At 48.3% G+C, this 22,104-nt stretch overlaps 1 protein-coding gene across 2 annotated transcripts; it reads right to left on the bottom strand.

Annotated features, from left to right (window-relative positions):
- Positions 1–4,787: 4,787 nt before the first annotated feature.
- Positions 4,788–21,998, bottom strand: ABCG4 (ATP binding cassette subfamily G member 4). 2 transcript variants are annotated; one of them, XM_024570979.3, is made up of 15 exons: positions 20,387–21,998; positions 19,519–19,768; positions 12,648–12,765; positions 12,393–12,525; positions 12,209–12,259; positions 11,851–11,996; positions 10,612–10,735; positions 10,369–10,483; positions 10,033–10,175; positions 9,022–9,120; positions 8,650–8,818; positions 8,467–8,567; positions 6,948–7,106; positions 6,675–6,793; positions 4,788–6,522 (listed from the first exon to the last, which is right to left on the bottom strand). In XM_024570979.3, exons 2-15 carry the CDS (start codon positions 19,757–19,759, stop codon positions 6,297–6,299), a joined length of 1,944 nt encoding a protein of 647 aa, XP_024426747.2. In that variant the 5' UTR covers positions 19,760–19,768; positions 20,387–21,998; the 3' UTR covers positions 4,788–6,296. The 2 variants fall into 2 exon arrangements, with proteins under 2 accessions (XP_024426747.2, XP_045060032.2); XM_045204097.3 differs by lacking the exon at positions 20,387–21,998 and adding an exon at positions 13,507–13,560 and having other exon boundaries at positions 19,519–19,772.
- Between the last annotated feature and the right edge of the window lie 106 nt (positions 21,999–22,104).

The following is a 22,104-nucleotide window of genomic DNA, read 5'->3' as shown; positions in this document are numbered from 1 at the left end:
CCCGCCGGTGCCTGCTGCCTGTTCCCGGAGGCCGCGGCGCTTCTTGCCTGCCCGCCCTGGCAGCGGGCACGGGAGAGGATGAGCCCAGGCCCTCGGACTCCTCGGGGTCCTAGGAGGAGGGAGACACCGAATGTCCTGGAGAGCAGCCTTGGGGCAGGGACTTCATTCCTCTCGTTCACTGCATTGCCCCCGCCCTCCTTGGGTACAGCCTTCAATCCGGAAGGGCACCTCTTCTATGGCCGCGCTCTGCAGGTTACCCAGCGCCAGTCCCATCCAATTATCTCACCATTTCCCAGGCTGCGCTCATTATGCCCATTTTACAGATGAAGTTACTGCGTCTGGGAAGGGTGAAATGACTCGCGCAGGCTAATCCATTAAGAAGCGGAAGAGCCAGAACCGGAATCGAGGGCCTGGGTCTTCCTAGCTCACCCCTAAATCTCCCTGAGGCACCCAGCCATACCCAAGTCATTCTTTCCTCTGCGCCTCTCTTCAATTTCTCAGCCTACCTCCTGGCAGAGATCTGAGTCAAGAACTTCTTGGGTCCTTCCTTCTGTACCTGGCTATCTTCAAACCCCAAACCTCTGTGTATGGCTTCTGGTCACTTTGGTCAAGGAAGGAGGAAGAATGTGGGCAGAGAAACAGGTTCCACCCCAACCTGCTCTTCTGTCTGGCACCCAATCATGGCCTAGTCCTGGGGCTTCCTGGTCTTCAAAACTCTCACCTTCATCCTTCTGCTTCCATGTAAGTCACACCCAGGGCCTATGTAGCTGATGGAAGAATCACCCACCACCGACAGCCAGGGCATGCCTCCACATGCAAACGTAGGTGTACAATGTTAACAGAGGTGTGAAATAGGGAATGCATGGAGTTCCTCAGGGCAGGACTGGAAACAGGGCTGTGTGATCTCTATCCTTTATCTGGACTGAAGACAGTGTTAATATTTCACTTATATATTTATTCATTCACTGAACACATGGTATTGGGGTAATACTGAGCAAGGCATGCAGTGGCCAGACAGACCCTAGCAGCTCCCCTCCAGAGGGCCCAAATGATGGTACTTCAGAGGTTGCCAGAAGGCTTAGGAAAGTCTGGGGGAGGAAGTTATTAACTGCCTCTGGCAGAGGAGGTAACATTTGAACTGGATCTTAAATAAGTCTGGGAAGGGAAGGGTATTCCAGGCAGCAGGGAAAATGGCACATTTGCATTTTAACAGATGTTCTGACAGGGGAATGGAAAGGAATGGGAGGAAGGAAAGAGAACAGCCCAATGAATGTGGTCGACATTTTGGGCAGAGGTGACATTTTGGGCCTGCGCTACTCCTCTGGCTTCACCACACTTACCTGGTCAAGCAAGGCAGACAGGCCCCTGGCTACAGTTACAGGACACAGCTCAGAGCAAGCTACCCCCACCCCTGCCACGAGGATATGACAGTCATGTAGGCTTTTTAATAACATGTGATTTGACTAGCCTCTGGTAGACTGAAGTACTCTGAGTTGTGCTTTGGGCATGTGCTCTGCTGTCTGACCTCAGGATGGGGTACCAAGTGCTGTAGAGCCATGTCATGGAGAAGAGTCTTGGTCATCTCTGCCTTCTAAAACCTTGCACAGGCCCCGATACAGAGGTGGGTGCAGTGAAGAAGATGATCCCTGAATCCAGGCAGGTCACCACTTAGGATGAGTGGGCCCATTTCAAAACTTGCTTGGATGGACAGGGAGCATTTACACCCCACCTCTGCAGGTTGCTGGGACTAGTGGGAGAAATCGTAGGTGCTTCACAATGGCAAGAGCACCATATCTTTTTTTTAAAGTATATTTTATTGATTATGCTATAACAGTTGTCCCATTTTTTCTCCCCTTTATTCCCCTCCACCCCCCCTCCCACCAGCATCGCCCCCCTTAGTTCATATTCATGGGTTGTACATATAAGTTCTTTGGCTTCTCCATCTCCTGTACTATTCTTAACTTCCCCCTGTCTATTTTGTACCTAACATTTATGCTTCTTATTCCCTGTAACTTTTTCCCCATTCTCTCTCGCCCCCACTGATAACCCTCCATGTGATCTCCATTTCTGTGATTCTGTTCCTGTTTTAGTTGTTTGCTTAGTTTTTGGTTTTGTTTTTTAGGTTCAGTTGTTGATAGTTGTGAGTTTGCTGTCATTTTACTATTCATAGTTTTGAGAGCTTGTTCAAGTCACTGCTCCAAGCCTTGGTATCCTTCTCTGTAAAAGAAGGAAATGATAATACTCATCCTAGCAGCTTCATGGGGTTACTACAAGAATCAAAAGAGCTTTACAAATACATGAGCGACTCATAAATGTTCTGTGCCTAAATGCCCTTTGCTGGCTCTGGATTGGCTTTTCATCTCCTTAGCAACCAAGGGAATTTACAAATGTGTGAATTTATAAATGTTTCAGTGTCTTGGGAGTGTGTACATTTTAAAAGAGAAAGAGTAAAGATGAGGGAATCTTAAGAAAAACTATCTAACAGTGGGATTTTATGCTCTCTGACTTTAAGGAGCCATATAATGACATCACTGCAGGGAGAAGGAGGCACTCAGAATGCCCTTGAAGCTGGCTAGAATGCCAGGAGCTGGATTTCTTTCCACTTCCCACTCCCACCCTGAACCCCCATAAGAAACAAAAAGTCCATCTCCAGGCAAGCACCCAATCAGTCATAGATTGGACCCTAATCTAGCCCAGGGCAATTAGCTCTGCTTGTAGAACAACTAGGGTATTCCAGGCAGCTGGCCAGGTTGATGCCAGTCCCTTCCTTCAGTTCCCAAGCTTCAGGATCAGAAGGGAAATGGGTGATACAGTGTGGTACTTCTTGGGTCATCCTGCTACCAGCCCTCAAGGACTTTTGGACAGTTGCCTACTCCAAACTTCAGGCTAACCAGACCCATCTGCAGTCCTGGTGGCTGTGGCTCAGTCCTAGTAAGTAAGTGCGGCCCAGTAGGAAAGAAGAGGAAGAGAAGAGGAAGGCTGTGGTGAGCTCATTGAGGTATCTACTACTCTCAATCTAGGTTGCAGGGATTTTCCTACTTCTCATTGCCCTTCATGAACCACTAACCTCACTCCCCAGTCCCTGCCCCCTAGGCACAACTAGGGCTCAGTCACATCTGAGGAGAAAGTCATGTATCACTCTAGTAAGAAAACACCTATGCAACAGACACAGGATACCCACACAAAGCTTGCAGATCCACCATGAACAGCAAGCACATGTCAAGAACAACAAGTCTAGCCCTAGCTGGTGTGGCTCAGTAGATTGAGTGCCCACCTGGGGACTGAAAGGTCACTGGTTCAATTCCCAGTCACGACACACTCCTGGTTGCAAGCCAGGTCCCCAGCTGGGGGTGTGCGAGAGGCAACCGATGGATGGATGTATCTCTCACACATTGGTATTTCTTTCTCCCTCCCTTCCCCTCTCTCTAAAAAGTAAATAAATAAAATCTTTATTTGAAAACAGAAAAGGAGTCAAGGAGAACCCCCATAATTTAACAAAGAGCACTTTACAAATGTACCTCTTCAGCACCATCTGTCACCTCTCTCCCCTTCCCTCTCCCAGAGGGAATAAGAAAAGGTTAAGACTGTTTTGGACTTTCTGGATTTGAGCTCTGGCCACATAGCTCACTCACTGGTGATAATCAGTCTTCTCTTGCTCACTTCACTTAGTCTGCCAGATGAAAAAGGAGGGAAGGAAAATACCCACCACACAATAGTGTGCTTGCTCAGAAGTTTCTGTATGAAAAGTAATTGTTTGAAAACACCCATGGTGTCTTATTAGTTTCACAGGATTCTCTTCTTCTTGTTTTCTTTTTAGAGGGAAAATAACATAAAAGCAATAAGAAAAAAAAAAAAAAAGAATGAGGAGTCTAAGGGGTCTAGAGGCAGAAGATCTAGTTCCCAGACCTGATTCTACCTTCATTTGCTAAGGATATATGGACAAGTGACTTAATCCACGTCTCAGTTCTCCCATTGCTAAATGGGCTGTCATGAGGAATAATGCAGAATTGTCATGGGACTCCCTTGAGATAACAAACATGAAACATTTGTGAGATGTAAAATGATATAGATTTTATAATATACACATTCACTAGCTTCAAGGTCTGTCCGGAAAAGGACATTGTTAATATTATGAGAATGTTTTGCATGACATCGATGTAACCTGGCAGCCAAGGAGAGTGGACTGGAATGCACATGTGTGAACAATGATGACTTCACTGTACTAGTCAGTGGTGGCAGTAGATGCCATTGAGTGAGCATGCATACTGTGCAACTGTTGCATTCACAATGACTGAGCAAATAGAGCAACAAACCTGCATCAAATTTCCTATTAAGCTTGAACCCTCCTCCATGGAAACTATTTGGATGATTCACGATGCTGAAGCTATAGGCAACTAAAATCACCTTTCAAAGGGAAGAGACTGCAGACAGTCAATGAGATTCAGGAAAATACGACAGGGCAGGCTGATGGTGATTCCAACAAAGGATTTTTCAGAGTATTTTGAACAGTGGAAGAGATGCTGGAAGAACTATATGAGGTCCCAAGGTGCGTACTTTGAAGGGGACTGAGGTGTCATTGTCCTATGTACTATATTTCTTGTATCATGTATCTTCAATAAATGTCTCTATTTTTCATATTATGTGGCTGGATACTTTCTGAACAGACCTCATACCTGGAACTTACCCTCCTCTGCCTCAGGTTCCCTAAAGCTCCCAGACTTCTTATCAAGTGCTTTGAAGACTCTTTCACAGCCCATGGTACCAGGTACCAGACCCACACACATGTTCACACTGCATACTGTATAAATATAGGTTTTACTAATAATGAGTGAAATCCCACAAATACAACCAGCATCTCTGTGTGATGGGGAGAATCTGTGGCAGGGTGAGGGAAGATAGAGAGATATATGCACAGTAATAAAGAGGGAAAAGAGCCCAGGGAAGGGGAATTGGAAGTAGAATGAGCCTGGATCCACCAGGACAGCCAGACATACCCCTGGTGTGTCTGTCACCCTGGTGCCCTGGGCATGCCCAAGGGCCACCTTAGATGATGGGAAGGGAGGTAAAGAGACATGCCAGCTTGTGGAGGAAATAGAATGCCAGCTTGATACACAAAAGTACCATGGGGTAGCAGTGGCCAAGACCAACTTATGCCCATGCTTGTGCTTGTGTTAGGTCCTAAACTTCAGGGATTTAATGACCCATGCCACCCTCTGGCTTGGGAGAGAAGGAAGGCGGGGGGGTAGACACCTGCAGATCCAGAAGATGCTCTAGACAGCACCAGTCTCCTCCTCACAGTCCAAGTGAGAACCCAGGAGGAGGTTGGCACTGCTTTCCCCACAGCATCCACCACCACCATGCCACCATCACTCTTTCTCTGAGCCAACGGGTATAGCAAGGGTATGGAGGGCTAAGATTGCCTGTTCACATGTATGTGCCTGTAACTCTGGAGAAGGGAGGGAGCATTGCAGGAACATGTGGCAGGGGCAGTGAGAAAGGAGGTATGGGTCTTCTCCCATTCACTGCCCCACACCCCAGAATAAAGTGCATTTTCCTGTTCCAGTGGCAGGTGGAAGAGAAACAACAACATAATTGCAGAGGTACCACAAAGCCCTGCCCCCACCAAAGGTGATGGAAAGGCGGGAAAGGGTATCCTATGACCCAAGGCTGCTCCAATCCCCAGGATTGGGAGGATGACCAGACAGAAAACCCAGCTTCTGTCCCAGCAGATTGTCTAAATCAGCCAGGGTCTTAGGGGTTGGGGGGAGAATTAAGGAGGAGGAAGAGACTTCCAGAGTCCTTCCCTGCTCCATTCCAACATCCAAATGGGTCTTCCAGGGACACCATCAGGGCCCAGCCCTGGAGTCCCAACCTCATAGCAGCTCAGTTTACAAACACTTCTGTGGTTAGGACTCCCAGAAGGGGCCACATTTATCAGTTGTATGTGGGAGCCTGGAGAGCCCGGGGCTCCAAGGCAGACAACAGAGGAGGGTGCTGAGGGCAGGAAGGAGGGTGGTGGCCTCCCTGTGGTCTTTGCATGCAGGTGTTGGAGAAAGAAGGGAGGAAGCTACAAACCATATCAACTTGGGAAGACTCCTGGGCACAGCATGGAGGGCTGCACCCTGATTCTAAGGGCCAGGGCCCGGAGCACTGTCAGTCCACCAACCTGTGGAGGAGCTGAGAGAGGGGAAGGCGGCTGCAACCAGTGCTCAAGTCTACGAGGTTAAAACAGTCCGAAAGGGCTGGCGCTGGGGGCTTCCTGCTGCAGGGGCTAGGTCACAGGCCAGGGCAAAGCTCTATCTCTCCGACTTGACCCGGTACCGGAGTACAAGGTATGCCAGCAGCCGCAGGGCCAAGAAGAAGATGCCCAAGACCAGGAAGTCCATGTAGAGCTTGGCACCATCCACATCCAGCGCTCGGAGTATACTCTGTGGCTCCTGGAAGGGGCAGTGCTCCTCAGAGCAGGTCAGGTCTCCTCGTTCCATGCCATAGATGGTCAGAATCACACCCTCAAAGCCATACCTAGGCAAGCAGGAGCATCAGAGCAGGATACAGAGTAGAGGGTCACTGCTCCCTTGCAAACTGCCAAAGCTCAGATACAACTTTCTCCTCCTTGGGGCATGGCCTCCTGCAGGGAGGAGCAAGGGCAGATGGCCAGGGAAGCAGGCACTGACCTGACATAGGAGAGGTAGGAGCTCCATTGCAGGTAAGTGGGGATGGTCTTGAAGCTGACAAAGAAACCGGAGAACAAGAGGACAGGAATGGCAGTAACTGGGCCCACAAACGTGGCCACCTGGAGGGGAGGGAAAGGGACAAGGCCATCACAGGGATGACTAGGACAGATTTGAGACTGGGGTGACCCCAATGTTTCCCATAGATCTCTCCCACTCCTTATGCTAGCCCCTGCTGCCTCCCTTCTTGGGGTCCCCAAATGCCAGACTTCCCACCTGTAGGGAGTTGGAGGCAGCTCCAATGAGTAGCCCCAAAGACTGGGCCACCAAGGCTGTGGCAGTGGCCAGGGCTGAGAAGAGCAGGAAGCGGCTAGTCTCGGCTGGCTGGCCAGTCATCCAGTACACGATGCTGCAGTACACCACTGGGCACACTACCTGGGGAGTGGCATAGAGCTGGGCAGTGGGGTTTTGAACCAGGGTCACAGCAGCCAAAACCCTCCACTTCACACCAGCAGGAGCCTCTAGGACACCTATTTCTAGAATGCTCATGCCTAGCCTGCCTCCATACTCTTGTTTGTAAAGCCCCAACCAGGTCACACATCTCCTTCCTCCCTGGCCACATGAACCTCATTCATATTCCAGTCTCACCTCTTCCATTAGGCCCACTCTGACCAGTTCAGGCATGATGACTTCATCTTCTGAGCTCCTAAAGTCCGTCCCACCTGGGCCAGCTTATTTCTTATATTGTTAATTAACTCTCCATGTGAGTTTTGTTCCCCCTGGTGCAGCCACCCTCCCTTCTTGAAGGGCAAGGACCAAACCTGCTACATACAGGTTGTTCCCTGCACCAGGACACCTAATCAAGAGGCAGCCAGAGGCTGAGATACAGTTGTGCCCTGTCATAAAGCCATGCACCCTGGCACAGTACAGCATCTACTCTGAGGAAGAGGCACCTTTTTCTAAGTTGCACAAAGGTGCTATATGGATTATTGGTGGCCCTAGGTCTTAAAATATGGTGGTGGTGGCAATAACAGCTAACATTTTTGGGGCACTTCAGTATGTGCCAAGCGCCATTCTAAGTACTTTACAAAACTCATTTAATTCTCACTACCATTCCCAAGGTAGATACTATCATCAGCCTTTTTTATAGATAGGTACACTAAAGCAAAGAGACATGTGATGACTTGTCCAGTGTCTCACAGTTAGCAAGTAGCAGTAAGGCTCCAGAGCCTACACTATTCTCTACTGCTTCAAATAAAATTTACAGAGTCATCGGTAGCGTTATTATTTTTATCATTTTCTTTTTTTATTACTAAATTTTTAAAAAAGATTTTACTTATTTATTTTTAGACAGAGGGGTGGCAGGGAGGGAGAAAGAGAAAGAGAGAAACATCAACATGTGGTTGCCCCTTGTGAGCCCTCTACTTGGGACCTGGCCTGCAACCCAGTCATGTGCCCTGACTGGGAATCAAACTAGCAACCCTTTGGTTCGCAGGCCGGCACTCAGTCCACTGAGCCACACCAGCCAGGGCTATTTTTATCATTTTCTGTTTGTCATCAGTTGTTCCTACTAGAAAATTAGTTCCACGAGGACAAGACTATATCTGTCTTGTTCCCTGCTGTGTCCCAGCCTGGCACAGAGTCTGGTGTATGGTAGGTACTCACCACCCATTTTCTAAGTAAGTAGAAGTAAAGGCAAAGATGATAGGTGATAAGTTTGAGGGGGACAAGCAAGCAAGGATGGAAGAAGTAAGACAGGAGGGAAGCAGTGGGCAGGAGGGAGGAAGAGGCTCACCTGAAAGGGCACATCGGCCATAGTCTTGGCCAGGTAATATGCTTTGAGGCTGTACCAGTAGTTGAGATGCTCCCTCATGAAGACTGCCATCTCTAAGGGGACTGAAAACATAGGCAGATTAGGTAACACTGGACAACACCCTGCCTCAGCATTCCCGCCCCTGCCCAGGGCAACTCAGCTCACAGGTAAGCACAGTTGGCATAAGGGCAGCAAACATGAGGAACAGCATGGAGAAGAATAGGCAACCCGTGTTGTTGAAGACCTTGCTGGCATCATTGCCAATGTGCATGTAGAGGAGACCAATGAGCACACCAATCACCACATGGGACATGAACCGCAGGTGGGTCAGGACCTGTATGACAAGGTCATCATGAAGAGAAGGTATAGGTCACAGGCTAGGGATGAGCAGCCACACTAGAGTAGGAACATGGAGCTTCCCTCACAGGCACATAGACCCATAGATGCACTGTGGGGGTGGGGGGAGCACTGCTAGGATCCTATTCCCCAAAAGGCTAGGTCCATGCCAGCCTCCTCTCTCTCAACTTGATGCCTCACCGTGTCCCTGAGGATGGACAAGAAGGTCCTCTTGAAAAGGATGCAGAACTGTGTGAGGGTGCTGGTGGCAAAGGTGTGACTTTCAATGGGATCTACTTCCTGGGAAAGAGGAAATTGGGTCAAGTGAGCCTATGCACACATCCACTGCACACCCAGCCCAAGGAATGGGAGAACCCCTGAGCCCTTCCCCAGGGCAGGGGTCCTCCAGGTCTACAGAAGGAGAAGTCATCACCATTGAGTTTTGTGTCAAGTGGTCATCACCATTGAGGCAAGTGGTCTTTGGGTATGAATGTGAGATACAGAGAGACACAGGAAGAGGGATAAAAACTTGGGAAGCAGGAGATAGAAAAGGAGTCAAGGACACCCGCGAGGGCCACTAGTAGATCAGTCACTTCTCTTCTTCTCTGTAATCCATCATAAAACATTTACTCTAAGGGTATCATAGCTTTATGCCACCACTTTCTCAATAATATTATTTAACAATAATAATGATAATGACAACAACAAAATAATGCTTTCTGCTTCCAAAGGTTATAGTATCTCATTTAAGGAGGAGAACTGGCACTGAACAAACACTGGCTGTAACCAGCTACAGTGTGAACAGCTTCATGTGATGATTTTAGTCATCCCAATAACCCTGTGAGTTTAGTATCATCATCTCCAGGTTGGAAATGACAGTAAGCCACACTGGCCTCAAGGCCAGAGACTGCATCGGTCTAGTTTACCAGGTGACACTGTGCTGGCACTGGGGACAACACACTACAGATGCTTAGTAAAAATTTACTAAAGGAATAAATGAACAAGAAAGCAAAAGCTCAAAGAGGTTAAGTAAGTTGTCCAAAGTCACACAGCTGTTAATAGTAGGTCTATTCCAAGTCCTAGGTTTTTCCTAGTACCCAATGGTTGTGTGCCTTTGAGGGACATCTCTTTGGCCTCTTTGGAAGGGCCACTGTCATGGTCCCTTCTCCCCTCTCCCACTCTACACTCTCTGCCCTCTTCACCCCTACTCACCGGAGGGCAAGGGGGGCAGGGGGCAGGGACCTCATTCTTCTCAGGGCTGCTCTTCCTCTCAGTCATGGTGCACAGCCCATTCTGCACAGCCCTGAACAGCATGGGGTTCAGATCTCCATACTCGCCAGAGGCCACCTCAATGACTGGGGGGCACAGAGAGGAGTGCTTAGCTAAGATCTATCGTTGTTCCCAAGGGCAAGCCAGCCCCTCCTTGGATCCGTGTTGAAGGCAGGTGACAGGGAGATCTCTGTCTCCAGAAGGCCTAAGTGCATGATCCAAGTCCCCAGTTTTGGTTCCCACTCATATCCCAGCCCCTACCAACAGGCCCTCACTCACTGAAGTCAGCTGGGTTGTGGTAGGTGGGGCAATGTAAGCCGAGACCTTTCAAATAGGGGATCAGATTGGTGACCATACCCTTGAAGATGCACTGACCCTGGCTCAGGATGTAGAGCTGAGGTGGAAAGAAAAGGGTGAAGAAAACAAGACCAGTGGGCCAGACAGGCCTCATCAGCACCTCTATTGACCCCCTTCCCTCTTCCCATTTCAGGCCAGTCATCTTTGAGGACCAGGGGCACTCACCTGGTCAAACATCTCAAAGAGCTTGGCACTGGGCTGGTGGATGGTGCAGATGACGGTACGGCCTCCCTGGGCCAGGGACTTCATGAGGGACACCACTTGGAAACAGGAGGCACTGTCCAGACCACTGTCCGGAGAGAGGCCATTAGGGGTTGGGGTGAGGTGGACAGAGACAAGAAAAGGGAGTGTTTGAGGTAGAGAAGCTACTATGAACAGGATGGAGCTGGCAGGAAGGGGTCGCTCTGGCCATCCCTATATCCTATACATACTATGACTCAGGCATTTGGAGGTACCAAGAAGCCTAGAGCATTGTTCACTTTAACAAGTATAAATATTAAGCATCTCCTGAATGCCAGGCACTGGAATTACAATGATGTATAAATAAGGCATAGACTCTAGGAGAGTTAAGTGCACAGATCATTTGAGATCATTGAAATGTGCCATATTCTATTCACATGGAGTGAAAGGAGTATTCAACCTTTCTGCACAAGGGTGTGGCAGGGCAGTCAGAGGTTTCTGAGTGAGTCTGGAAGAAGAAAGGGCTAAACCAGGTGAAGGTGGAAGGGCAGGCATGGTGGTGAAGGGCATTCCAGGCAGAAGATGCAACATGTACAAAACCCAGAGGCATGAAACACATGGCTTTGCAAGGAATTATAAGCAATTCAATATTATTAGAGCATAAAATACAACACAGCATGAAGCGAGATATGAGGTCAGAGAATTAGGTTCAGAAGATGACTTTGTGAGGCCTCTGACTTTATTCTGAGGGCAAATGGGCATCACTGAATGTTGTTGAGTAGGGGAGTGAATATTGCCAGGCTTGTCTTTTAGAAAGTTCATTCTGGCAGCAGCGTGGAGGAAGTATTGGCTGCAAGAGACTGGAGATGAGGAAATAGGAGTCTGTTGCAGAAATGCAGGCAAGAGTTGATGATGTCCTGAACTTAGTGCTGGCACTAGGGATAGGGGTGGGGTAAATCTGAGAGATGGCCAAAGGAAGTAGAATCTGAAGGACTTGGTGACTAATGATTGGCTGCTGGGGAGAGAAGGAAAGGGAGGCATCAGTCAAGAAGGACATCAGGATTTCTGCCTGTGTGAAGGATGGGACTGCTACAGCAACAGGATTGGCAGGGATGGAGATGAGGAGTAAGCCCTTATCTTGGCCTCCAAAGGCTGAGAACACAGGCTCTGGTATCCAGCAACCTTAAGACCCAGCTAAGGGTGGGAAAGGAGGGGGAGAACTACCTGGTGGGCTCATCAAAGAACATGACAGGTGGATTGTTGACCAGCTCCAGGGCGATGGCCAGGCGCTTCCTCTGCCCGCCGGAGAGCAGGGCTGTCCTCGTGTGGGAGCAGGACATCAGGCCCAATGCTGTCAGGATTTCTGTCACCTGCCCCAGCCCCGCCCCCCAACCCCAGATCAGCTTCAGAGTCTCTGCTTCCCTGTGTGCCACCCCAATTTAAAGAAGCATCTCCCTTAAGTCTAGTGTGCCAGTCTTAAACACCATGCTCTCACGCCTCCCCCGCAACTCAGGGCCCCAGAACTCAATAGCACCAAAAAAGGATGGCTGTCCCATTCCTCCCCTTCTCTTTCCCCACTCACCAGCTCCTTCTTCACCTCTTGCTTTTCACTCAGCTTCAGGTTAGCAGAGACCTGAGGCCCGGAGAATAGGCAGGTCAGCTATGTATGAGAGGAGGCCACTGCCTTGACTATTAGCCAATGAGGAGGATGGGGACAGCAGACAGAAGGGTCAGGTGGGAAGAGGAGATACCTATTCAGCCCTTACCATCATAGCTTCCAGCACTGTGAGATGTGGCAGCAGCATGTCATCCTGCATGATGTAACACGACATCTTGCGGAAGGTCCTCAGTTCCCGTGACTTCCCGTTGACCAGGATCTGTCCCTTCATTCCACACTCCCTGCAGGAAAAGGGGGTTAAGTTGGAGAAGGGGGTCAAGGCAACCCCAGAACAGCTTCTGTGCTCCCCAGGGGATCCTTCTTTCTGGGTTCTGTCCCCATTCCACCCCAGCCTTGTCCTCACCTGTATCCTGCCAAGATGTTCATAAATGTGGACTTGCCAGCCCCTGAGGGGCCCATGATGCCAATTAGCTCCCGGCGGCAGAATTTACCTGATAGGCACTTGAGGAGGGTCTTATAACCTGCAGTGATGGAGGGAGGAACTTTTGACAAGGGATGTAGTGAACAAAGGCATTCTGAACTTTTAGGAGCAGCCATGGCTATCAGTAAAATAAGCAGTCCTTACTTGGTATGAATTGGTTAGGATAGAGCAGTAACCCTCAGAGTCCCAACAATAACCCATACCTCTTATCCTGCCCCCTAGAAATGACACTACTAATGTCAAAATACCAGAGGTGACAATACTCTTCTAAAAGCCATGGAAGACCCCCTCCCATCTCATGGATAGGCATGTAGGGGGGGTCAGGGCTATAGAAAAGCCTGATCCGCTTCTATAAACACAAGGGTCATGTTCTCACCTCCTCCAGGAAGACTTTACCAATGATCCAGACTGAGCTTGCTGACTGTCCTCTCTGTTCCCATAGCACTTCTCATATGCCAGCATGTCCCTCCCTCCCTAGTCCAGCCTCTTAGCCAGTGAGCTCCTTGGAGGCAGGGGCTTTGTCTTACTCATCTTTGTAACCTCAGCAGACTGTCTGGCAACTAGATGCTCAGTGGTGTTTGCTCTACGAATATGTGTCCTCAAAGCTTTGCACTCACTTTGCAAAATCCTTCTTATTTGTGCTCTCTCTGCCCCAGGCTTGTCTCCATATCCCCTAACATGGCCCAGTAAAATCTTACCTTCCATTCACTCATTGGGAGGCAGCATATGCACTGGTTTGGGGTCAGGTGAATCTAGGTTCAAATTCTGGCTCCACACTTACCAGTTGTGTGACCTTGAGCAAGTGCTTAACCTCTCTGAGCTCCTGGTCACTCATCTGTAAAATGAGGATGATAGTACCTATCTCATAGGGTTGTTATAAAGATTCAATGAGATAATATATGTAAAGCATATAACAGTGCTTGGCACACAGAGAGCATTACAAAATGACATTTTATTATTAATTCTATTTGACAATGCTTATTGATATCTCCTACATTCCAAGCTCTGTACCAGACACTGGGGGGAAAAAATGAGGAAGACAAGGTTCCTGCACTCAAGAAGGTCACAGTCTAGGTAAAAACATGGAAAACATCTATGGATATGAGGAAAGACAAAATAAGAGTTATAAAAAAAGTACAAATAATGCACAATGAGGATGCAGACAATGGAATTGATGAGGGTGGAGGAGCTAGGGGAAAATCAGGAATGGCTTTTGGAAGAGGTGGTATTTGCCCTAAGTCTTGAAGGATGGGCAGCATTATGAAATGGAAAGGGAAGTCAAAGTTTCTCCAGGCTTTGGGAGAAATAGCTCTCCAATATAGGAGTGTATATGTAATACAGTCCAGGGAGCAGAGGGCAGACTACAGGGGTCACCTGGTGAGACAAAGGGGTGGAGCACAAAGAGAAAGCCAACAAGGTGGGCCCTGCCTGCTATGCTTACAGACTTGCCTCAGTGAGGCCAAAACACCAATCCCCTACTAGGTACCTTGCTCACTACCACCGTCTCCAAACCCCACAGAGCCCAGTTCCCTCTCCACTCCACCTGCTTAGCGAAGACAGTGAAGGGATGTGATCTTTCACCTTCCCTCCCCAGCACCCAGCTGTCTGTCCTTCTGGGACATCCCATCAGAAGGGGCACAGCTGCTGCCAAATGTGGGGTCTTGATCATACCAACTGCCTGGATGGTGCTTTATAGTTTACAAAATTCATTACCTCAGTTGCTACTGTAGCAACATGGATGAAGCAACTGGGGCCCAGGGACAACCAGTGACTCACCCAAGGTCACACAGCAAGTTGCTTACTGGGAGAAGGGAAGTCATGGGTTCCAGTCCTCTGCCTCAGTCATCGCCATCCTCAATCACAGAGACAGATGCTTCTGTACTGCAGCATATACTTTTCAGAGACACTTATGGGAAGTGATTTCTTTTGTAGGGCAAGAAACTGGACATAATGAACCTTCCCCCTCATTTAACCACAGCCAAGCACTAGATTGAACATTGATGCCTAATACAAATGTCTTACACTTGCCTTTCATGAAGCATTTTCACAGATAATATCTGAGCTTCACAACAAGCCTGCATAGTGGGTATTCTTATCATGCCAGTTTACAGATGAGGAAAGTGAGGCCAAAAGAGGGTAAGCAGCTTTCCCAAGGTCACACAGCTTAGAAGTGAATTCCTGCTGTATGATAACTGCTAAGCATGGAAGAGGCCTACCAGGCCCAGGCCTTGGGCAGGAGAGAATCAAAGTTCTACAGTATTTTGTCATGTATAAAGCACACGCACATTTCTGGCCCAAACTTTCAGGAAAAAAATGTTTCATTTTAATTTTTTAATTCAATTACTTATTTATTTATATTTAGATACTTGTTTTTTTGTATTATAAGGGAATTTTAGCATTTATTTTTGAACATATTATGGTACAAGAAATTTTATGTAACAAATAATTACAAAACACAAGAACAGATACAAAGGTACAAGACATTTTATGTACCAGTAACAAATTTAGATATTTATGCATCATTAGTAGTACCCATGTATAATTTGCATCCTTATTTTTCCCTCAAAAATTTGGGCAAAAAAGTGCACATTATACATGGCAAAATACAGCAGTTCCACTTCAGCCAGTAACTCTCTTTGCAAGCTTTTTTTTCCTGTTTTTTTATTCACAATTTATTTATTTTATATACTTATTTTTAGAGAGAAGGGAAGGGAGGGAGAAAGAGAGGGAGAGAAACATCAATGTGTAGTTGCCTCTTCCACACCCCCAACTGGGGACCCAGCCCACAACCCAGGCGTCTGCGCTGACTGGGAACCAAAAGAGTGACCCCTTGGTTCGCAGGTCAGCACTCAAACCACTGAGCCATGCCAGCCAAGGCTCTTTGCAATTTTAAGTCACTTAACCTTCCAGGTCCTCTGTTCCCTTGTCTACAAAATAAAGATAGTAATGTCTCCTACCAAGGACATAATAGGGTATTGTGAATATTAACTGAGATAATTAATAATTAATTTAAAAGTATTTTTGAAAAACAAGAAATGTCACAAATAATTAGGAGAGACTGGTGATGAATCCTTAGCTCAAAACAGCAGAAATCTTCCCCTCTCCACACCCCTTGGTCTTTTCTCTCTCTGCCTACCTGTAATTACTTTCTGCCCTTTAGAGAAAGAGAGAGTGATTCAAGTGAAAAGAGAAGTTAGAGACAGAAGGACAGAGGACAGAGAAAGGGGCAAGGGAAAGAAAGGTCAACAGAATGGGACTGCTGGCCAAGATGGAGGTGTAGCTGGATACATTTTGCCTCCTTGCACGACCAAAAGAAGGACAACAACAAATTTAAAAACAAAAATAACCAGAACTGCCAGAAAATCAAACCGTATGGAAGTCCGACAACTGAGGAGTTAAAGAAGAAACATTTCAGACTGGTAGGAGGGGCAGAGACAGGCAGCCAGGGTGGAGAGGATGTGCTAGAGGACCAGGCTTTCCCACATTTGCCTGCTGAAAAACCAGGAGGAACACCTGGCAAGTGAGACAGACCACACAACACAGGGTTCCAGGGCGGGGAAATAAAGCCTCAAAACCTCTGGCTATAAAAACTTGTGAGGTTGCTACGGCAGGAGAAACTCTCAGTCTCATAGGAGAGTTCGTTGGAGGGACCCACAGGGTCCTAGAATGTATACAAGCCCACCCACCCGGGGAAACAGCACCAGTTTTGCTTGTGTGTAGCTGGGGAAGTGACTGAAAGACAGCTGAGAGTTGAGCAAGTGGCATTGTTCCATCTTGGACCCCACCACCCCAACCACCACATACAGTGCCACAAACCAGCTATGTGGGTTGCCCCACCCTGGCTCCATCCCTTATTACATAACAGGTGTGCCTAGACAAAGAAATATGGCCCAAATGAAAGAACTGATCAAAGCTCCAAAAAAAAAAAAAAAAAAAAAGAGAGAGAGAGAGAGAGAACTAAGTGATGAAGAGATAGCCAACCTACCAGATGCAGAGTTCAAAACACTGGTAATCAGGGTGCTCACAGAAATGGTTGAGTATGTTCACAAAATAGAGGAAGAAGTGAAGGCTATGCTAAGTGAAATAAAGGAAAATGTACAGGGAACCAATGGTGATGGGAAGGAAACTGGGACTCAAATCAATGATTTGGACCAGGAGGAAGAAATAAACATTCAACCAGAACAGAATGAAGAAACAAGAATTCAAAAAAAAAAAAAAAAATGAGGAGAGGCTTAGCAATCTCCTGGACAACTTTAAATGTTCCAACATCTGAATTGTAGGAGTGCCAGAGGAGAAGAGGACGAGCAAGACGTTGGAAACTTATTTGAAAAAGTAATGAAGGAGAACTCCCCCAATCTGGCAAGGAAATAGAAAAGGAAGTCTAGGAAGCTCAGAGAGTCCCAAAGAAGTTGGACCCAAGGAAGCACACATCAAGGCACATGATTATTACACTACCCAAGAGTAAAGATAAGGAGAGAATCTCAAAAGCAGCAAGAGCAAAGGAGACAATTACCTACAAAGGAGTTCAGAAGACTATCAAAAGAAACCTTGCAGGCAAGAAGGGGCTGGAAAGAAGTATTCAAATTCACGAAAGGCAAGGACCTACATCCAAGATTACTCTATCCAGCAAAGCTATCATGTAGAATGGGGGAGCAGATAAAGTGCTTTCCAGACAAGGTCAACTTAAAAGAGTTCATCATCAGCAAGCCCTTATTATATGAAATGTTAAAGGGGATTATCTAAAAAAAAAGAAGATAAAAAATATGAACAGTAAAATGACAACAAATGCATAACTATCAACAACTGAACCTAAAAAAACAAAAACTAAGCAAACAACCAGAACAGGAACGGATAATCACAGGAATGGAGATCACATGGAGGGTCTTCAGCGGGGAGTGGGAGGGGAGAGAAAGGGGGGAAAAGTACAGGGAATAAGAAGCATAAATGGTAGGTACAAAATAGACAGGGGGAAGTTAAGAATAGTATGGGAAATGGAGAAGCCAAAGAAGTTATGTGCATGACCCATGGCCATGAACTAAGGGGGTGGGGATTGCTGGAAGGAAGGAGGATAACAGGCAGAGGGGGGCAAAGAGGGAAAAATAGGGACAACTGTAATGGATAATCAATAAGATATATTGATGAAAAAAAAAAAGAAAGAAAGGTCAACAGAATGGACAGTAGAGCAAAATAGGTTTGGCAAGATCAAAATGAATGATGGACCAGGTAAGGGTGACAATTTTGTGGCTGGTGGGTTGAAGCCACCAGAGAGCTGGTCCATCTCACCACATTTCCTTTTTATCTTTTTATCTCCTTAAAACTGTGAGGAAATGAGTCAGCTAAGGAAATAACAGCTACTCCCTCATTTTGCCCAGAGTTGCTCTCGGGGCTGAAAGAGACTGTGGGCTCATGCCCTGTGACCTTTTGGTTGTTCATTGGAATTAGGGGAGAAAATGCAGAAATAACTCATGCTCAGCCCTACTCTGAAGGCACCCCAGACCTACTTTTAAACCTTAGAGCCCAATGTCCGAGCTCTATCCCTGACCCACACCGAGGCTCTGGGGAAAAAAGCTCTACCACAGCTTCTCTATTCCTAGCCCAACCTACCCAGGGCAGGAGATACAGGGGATGGTCAGGATTCAAAGGAACTCAGAGCCCCAGACTTTACCCAAATGTATTGATGGGGGGAAAGAGGAGATGGGAATGCTTTACCAGGGAAATTAAGAGAGGGGGAAAAAAACTGTGAAAGAAAGAGGGAACTATATAGTAAATTCGACTATCTCAGGTCACATGGCATGCCTGACAAGCTCAGTTACTAAAAGTAACCTCACAGGACGATCTGATCAGAAATTCCTAACTGGGCAGGTCTTGGTGGTTAGTCATGCCCCAGGCCTGTAGCTTCCTTAGTAAAACATGAATCTCTGTCTAAGTGAGTCCTGTCCGTTGTTCTTGTGCATCCTAGGTTAACACACTTTAGAAATGCCAGATGATCTTTTCCAGACCCTGAAGGTCTGCCCTCACTGGAGCACATGCACCAGATGTCCTCATTGTTATGTTGTTACCATTTCTATTTACTATAAATGTTAAATTCCGGAGATATCCCACTTTGCTTTCTTCTACCTCCCAAATCTACCGCAAATAAATTTCATGGAACCTTCCTTACTTTCTCTCTCCTTTGATTCTAAATGTATGAAAAGAATTCCCAAACTGTCATTCTCCAGAGTATGGAGCATTTTCTCAGTCTGTTGAGATCTTGCTTATGGGCATGTCCTAAATTTAAATAAACTCTAATAAACTCACAGATTTTTTTTTTTCTACAGGTTTGGAAACTCTTATGTTGACAGAAAAAATGCATGGAGAGCTGTAAGACCTAGCTTCTAGTCCCAGCTCTACCACTTATTAGCTGTGGCACAGGGGCCTCTGTTTCTTTATTAGTAAGTAACACAGGATGTCATCTCTCCTGCCAAATCTTCACCCTCCCTGCTTTGAAGGACTTCCTCAAGAACTAAGTAGGAAGGGAAAACTCCTCAAGGACTAGACGTCGTAGTGTCAACTCAGAAGAGGAAAGCTTCAATAACCAATTAAACCTAGTGTCTCACAGTGTTCACGGGTGTGGAGGAAATGGAGATCCTGGCACTGAGGTCTATGTGCACAGTGAGGGGCTGAGATTTTAATGTTCCCACAGGGCCCACTGGTGCAGGATTTGCAGAATAGGGGATACCCAGACCTCGTGCTCCCTTAGGCAATTCATTGAGGGGAGAGTGTGTCCACTGCTCCCCAAAAGGCTGCTCCCTACCGCGTTTTCGCCAGCAGGGCCCCTCCCGCACGGAATAGGACAGCTCCACGAATTCAATGTCAACGGCTGAGCGCTTAGGTAGGTGGGAGAAGCGCTGGGCTTCGGTGATGTGGTTCTCCACCTTCTTCAAGTGTGTGGTCAGCACAGGGGACTCCCCCACATCCTCCAGCGCCACAGCCATGGTCACAGTCCCCGGTCCTAGTCCACAGCCCACGGCCTCCAGCGCCTTCTCCGCCATCATGCTGGCAACCTGCAGTAGAAGGGCCTGCTCAGTTCCAGGTAGACCCCCAAGCTCCGGCTCAAAGCTCCCTCGTTTGCTACTTCTGCCTCCCACCCCAACCCCCGCCTCCTACTCAGAGCATGTAAGATACTGGGAATGCCTTACTTCCCACAGCCAGAACATCTGCCCCACACACCCGGTGCAGCTACGCTCAGTCCCGACCTCTCATTCGGTCTCGGGCAGCCCCAACCCTAGGCTGGCCCCAGCCTGGCGCGTCGAAGCCCTCACCTGCTCTCTCCTCCAGGGTGCCACTTTAATCTCCTTATCCCGGAGGCATGGAGCCCCATGGGACTTGGTGGTTGTGGATCGGGGAGGAGGGAGGAGGTGGCCTGCAGAGGCTGACCGCTAGGAGGTCATTGTAGCATTGTGAAGCCAGGGTGAGCCGGGGGGGGGAAGTGGATAGGGAGACTCTGGGCCTCTCCCCATCCCTGAGTGCAACGCCCTGGCCCGACAGCACCCCTGAGTCCGTGTGCCCTGGGCGCTGCCCAAAGACCAGAGCACCACTCGGACTCAACCCTCTCGCCCCCCGGCCAACTAAGTGCCTCAAGGCCAGCTTACCCCCCTCCCATCTCCCGCATGCCTAGTCACCTTGAGGTGCCCCCAGGCCGGTGTGGGCCGAGATGCTTCGAGCTGTCCCGGGCCGAGGATGGCGGATGGAGACTGGGGCTGCGGCACCCGAGTCCCGGCTCCGGGCCAGCAGCCGGGCCGGGGCGGGGCGGAGCAGGCAGCAGGGGAGGGAGGAGAGATGACAGGTCAGGTTGGGAGGTTGGGGAGCTTCCCGATTCCTTTGGGCTGTGTACACCGGGTCCCTGAGCCTGGTCCTGGGCGACTTTTCCTCCCGAGCCCTCCGGACAACTGCTCTCGCCTCCAAGCTACAGGAGGAACAACGGGACCCTGTCCTTAAAGGGCCCGCGGCCCCCGCAGCTCGTAGGGAGCAAGGATGGCCAAGAGGAAAGCAGCGAGGGCAACGCAGAGCCCGAAGAAATGCAGTTGTGGACTCAGGACTGAAAAATTGAAGGTGAAAGGCTGATTTGGGGACAGAGAGGGAAGGAGAACTGAAGTCACTCAGTAGGGACAGGCCCCTGTATTACAGATTAGACTATGATGGCTGTGGGGTGGGGGAGTATTGGGGTGCAGATTCCAACACCCTCAAGGGATTGTGAAGCTGTAAGCCTGTCTGCACCCCGTGCTCTCCTCCACCAATCTATTTCCCTCGGTTCTGGCCCTGGAGCTCAGGCTTCCCCCAGAGAATCCCCGAACTAGATAAAAGGGCTTTGAAATCAAGAGTCAAGGACATACTCCTCCTCCTCCCCAAAACCATCCCTCTCTAAGGACAAGGAAGCTAGTTTAGGAGAGACACAGGTGGCTGGTTTGGGAGAGCTTGAGCAGCCTCAAGTTTAAACTGGTACCCAGAGCTCAACCTGCTCCAACTGTAGAAATCTTTAATCTCCCAGGTAAACTCGGACCTTTAAGACATGCCTGATGCTTGAAGCACATGGTTGCCAGGACATGTACAGGGCTCACAGACACTGCCTGTGACATCTTCACATCACATGTGCATTCTTTTCTCTCCCCACAAACCCTCAGAGATGTAGGTCCCTAGAGCACTCTTGGGACTTTCCTCTGCTTCTGTTTTATTCTTCTTTTTTTTAAAGATTTTATTTTACTTTAGAGAGTGGGGAAGGGAAGAAGAGAGGGAGAGAAACATCAATGTGTGGTTGCCTCTCAAGTGCCCCCTACTGGGGACCTGGCCTGCAACCCAGGCATATGCCCTGACTGGGAATCGAACCAGTGACCCTTTGGTTTGTAGGCCTGTGCTCAATCCACTGGGCTACACCAGCCAGGGTTCCCCTGCTTCTTTCTCAGGCAATTCCTTCTGGCCCCTATCTGTCCCAGCCCCAGTCTTCAAGGGGTAAGTTTGTTAGCTAGCTGAGACATGTGACTTGAGCTTTTAAGTCACACAGCAGAGACTGATGAGAGAGAAGGCTTTTAGTTCTTTTTCTGGGTTTTGTTCTTTCTTTGGGGCCATACTTCTTTGTCTCCTCCATTTGGCAGCCTCCCTGTGTTTCTTTCTGTGTATTAGATCTACTTTGACTCCCTGTCTCAGCTTACCTGTTAAGTTGTATGGGGCAGAGCCTTAAGTATTGACCAGGGTGGGGCAACCTGCTTCACCATTTTGTGGCTCTGCATGTGGAGGAGGGGTCAGAGAGTGGACAATGCTGCTGACTACCTGCTCAGCACTTGCCCTGCTTCCAGTCACTTTGTCCACTTCTTGTATGCAACTGGCACACCTCCAGCTGTTGCCC

The sequence above is a fragment of the Desmodus rotundus genome, chromosome 5 (assembly GCF_022682495.2).
Source record: "Desmodus rotundus isolate HL8 chromosome 5, HLdesRot8A.1, whole genome shotgun sequence".
NCBI lineage: Eukaryota > Metazoa > Chordata > Mammalia > Chiroptera > Phyllostomidae > Desmodus > Desmodus rotundus.
The sequence above is the reverse complement of the archived record's forward strand: the minus strand, read 5'-3'. Positions and strand labels throughout refer to the sequence as shown.